Source organism: Limulus polyphemus, unplaced genomic scaffold (genome assembly GCF_000517525.1).
Source record: "Limulus polyphemus unplaced genomic scaffold, Limulus_polyphemus-2.1.2 Scaffold2559, whole genome shotgun sequence".
Taxonomy (NCBI): domain Eukaryota; kingdom Metazoa; phylum Arthropoda; class Merostomata; order Xiphosura; family Limulidae; genus Limulus; species Limulus polyphemus.
The window spans coordinates 19,753-23,319 of record NW_013668169.1 but is presented as its reverse complement, the minus strand read 5'-3'; the positions used below and the strand labels follow the sequence as shown (position 1 = coordinate 23,319).

The following is a 3,567-nucleotide window of genomic DNA, read 5'->3' as shown; positions in this document are numbered from 1 at the left end:
CGTCACATTATAACGCCCCCACGGCTGAAAGGGCGAGCATGTTTGGTGGGATGCGGATTCGAACCCGCGACCTTCAGATTGTGAGTCGAGCGCCTTATCCACCTGGCCATGCCGGGCCCTTACGTCTGAGCAAAACCCGCATGTCAGGTGAAGTAATATAGCAGTTCATGTATAATCTTGTAGAATCAGCCCTGAAATGAGCAACCTACCCATGGTGGAGATTAGCACAAAGTAAAACTGATAACATCCTGTTTACAAGAAAGATTATTATGAAACAGTAATGTCAGCATGAACACTGAAAACATCGGATTAAGTAAAATTATGTTCACATAACAATTTTAGAAGGGTAAAAATACAAGCAGTTTTCAAGGCATCTGTTGTTTTTGTGCGTTATTAATTTAGGTCACGAGAAAAGGTAGATACTTATCAAAGTTTCCTCTTCCTGACGATAAGATGCTGTAATGTGATACTCCTACATATATGTCTTTAGACTCCACAGTTTTCATTGACTAAAACTATAATTATAATTGTCAGCAAAGTTTTGAAAACACTTGATTTATCGTTATGTTTACATACTGATTCTTTTATTCTTGCCGTCACTATATAACTACAGACTGGTATTTTAAGGTATAGTACAAATGGTGCTATCGAGTTATGAGGGAGAAATAGTTAAATCTATTAACAACTTTTAATTCTTAGTGACGTCATTGTTCACGACTCTCGAGCCCACCAACGACGTTCCCCTAGGAAGGGACCACGAGATCTTAGAAATAGTCCAGAAAGTGGGAAGTCCAATAGCAATCAAAGAACCATAAGTGACTATAACTCAAACATCGGTCCCGACGAGACTGACACTGTGCCGAATGATCACACCATTAGTAACAGTTCTTCTTACGATAATGTAGAAACAATTGACCTTGCTGACCAGAAACCTAAAGGTGAGATAAATATGACAAACTTTTTACCAGGTAAGATGGTCGTCAGTTAGCCATTAGTTCGGTGATTGGTGTTCTCCGAATTTTGATTGCACATTAAAAAGAAGTTAATTAGGTGAAGTAAAGTACAATACGTACAAGTCTGATTATCTTATACGTCCGTTCCTGTAAATTTCTAATCTGTTTATTTCAGCAAGACCTGTTTAATCTATTCTGGAAAATAGAAAAATCACGTGTGAATCATCCCACAAAAATGATTTACTGTAGAGAATTCTATGTTAATAATGTCCTTATCCTGCTTTTGCCTGTGGATTTGATGGTATAGTAGCTGTAACTTATTGAATTTGTACATCAATATTTTACAAACTAATACTTAAATGTTTCGTATGTGAATCATACAAACTGTATGTAAGGTTTGTTTGGGTTAACGTGAGTGAAGTAATTTTATCAAATAATCCTCCGATTCGCTCAGCGAGAAATCTGCAGGCTTGCAACAGTAAAATTCAGGCTTCGTTACCCGTGGGCAGAACACAGATAACCCATTGTGTACTTTTGTATTCAACAAGAACCAAACAATAAAAAACTAAAACAATCCGAAATTTATGAAGAAATTGAAACACCTTCCATTTTTCAGCCACATATGAGATAATGACAACACATATGATATAATTATATCACATATGGTAATAATGATACCACATATGGTAATAATGACTCCAAATATGATATAATGGCACTACATATGGTAATAATAACACCACATATGGTAATAATGACTTCACATATGATATAATGGCCCTACATATGGTAATGATGACACCACATATGGTAATAATGACACTACCTACGGTATAATGATATTACATAAGGCAATAATGACATTACATATGGCAATAATGGCATCATATATGGTAATAACACATCACATATGATAATAATGACACCACATACGATATAATGACACCACATATGGTAATAATGACACAACATACGATATAATGACACCACATGCGATAATAATGACACCACATACAATATAATGACACCACATATGGTAATAATAACACCACACATGGCAGTAATGACACCACATATGGTAATAATACACCACATATGGTAATAATACACCACATATGGTAATAATGACACCACATATGATAATAATGACACCACATACGGTATAATGACACCACATATGATATAATGACATATCACATATGGTATGATGACACTACCTACAGTATAACGATATTACATATGGCAATAATGACATTACATATGGCAATGATGACACCATGTGGTAATAATACATCATATATGGTAATAATGACACCACATATGATATAATTACACCACATATGATATAATGGCACTGCATATGGTAATAATGACACCACATATGATATAATGATATCACATATGGTAATAATGACACCACATATGGTATAATGCCACCATATATGGTATGATGACACTACCTACGGTATAATGACACACATACGGCAATAATGACACCATACATATGATAATAATGACATCACATACGGTATAATGACACCACATACGATATAATGACACCACATATGGTAATAATAACACCACATATGATATGATTAGAAATCTATCTAGAAATTGTGAAAACATGTCTACTACAAGCACGAATCAATCTAGCACTAGTTAAAACAGGTTGAGGAGGGGTCTTGTTTGTTAAAATGGAAGAATGTAGTTTGAAATAAGGAAGAAAGTCCTTCTAGCAAGTAAGGTAGATTAACCCTTTAATACTTAACTGAGATGTAACTTATAGTAAATCACTAGTAAATTTGTAATTTAGCAGTTCGCGTCAGAAACTGGAACAGAAAAATATTTTAGTTTCGACTCTTGTTATAAGGAAGTTTTAGAACAATATTTAAACTTCGATTTATATTGATGAGAGATTGATTTTTATAATCCTAACACTCACTCATATTATTGCATCACAGAGAAAAATTAGTATTCAGTTTAGTTAATGCTATAAAGTTTCTTGTTTGCCGTCGCTTCAACGAAGTTAAAAAATGATAAATCAATTCAATATCAGTCCTTGTATCACACTGTGTTCAGTGATTGTTGATTTAAATCTTTAATATTCTTGTACAAAATCCAGTGCTATAATTCACGTCTCTATCTTGCACGCACAAAGTCAGTACTCACCGTACACAGTGCGATAGATCGAATACATCAGACTCGAACTGAGTCATGAACGTTAGCCCTAGATGGATCTAATCCCTTTAAACACATCTTTCTAAACTATTTATACACAAAACTGCTTTTAGGTTCATGATTGTGTTGGTTACAGAGCCCCATGCTTGTGGATCCATGATTGTGTTGGTTACAGATTCCTATGATTGTTCGAATTCGATGACGAAGAACCCACTTTGAGACTAATAATAGTTGGAGACGGCTTGAATGGGTAATGAAGGAAAACTTTAAAATAAGTTTCACATAACAGCAAATGTACAACGTTGCAACAAGGTTTTGTCATCATCAGGTACAAGTAATTTACACTAACACGGATAGATATATACAGTATTGAACAAAGAAGTCACATGAGCGGAATTGTTGTGAAACTTAGAAGAGGTACCTAGGCACCCCCGGG

The 3,567-nt window shown here is 34.8% G+C and overlaps 1 protein-coding gene across 1 annotated transcript in view; it reads left to right on the top strand.

The window, feature by feature from the left end:
• Positions 1 to 3,567, top strand: part of LOC106467297 — a 54,132-nt gene that overhangs the window by 33,793 nt on the left and 16,772 nt on the right. Inside the window, exon 13 of the mRNA XM_022395442.1 lies at positions 700 to 938. Coding sequence (XP_022251150.1) covers positions 700 to 938 — 239 coding nt within the window. The remainder of the gene's footprint in view (positions 1 to 699; positions 939 to 3,567) is intronic.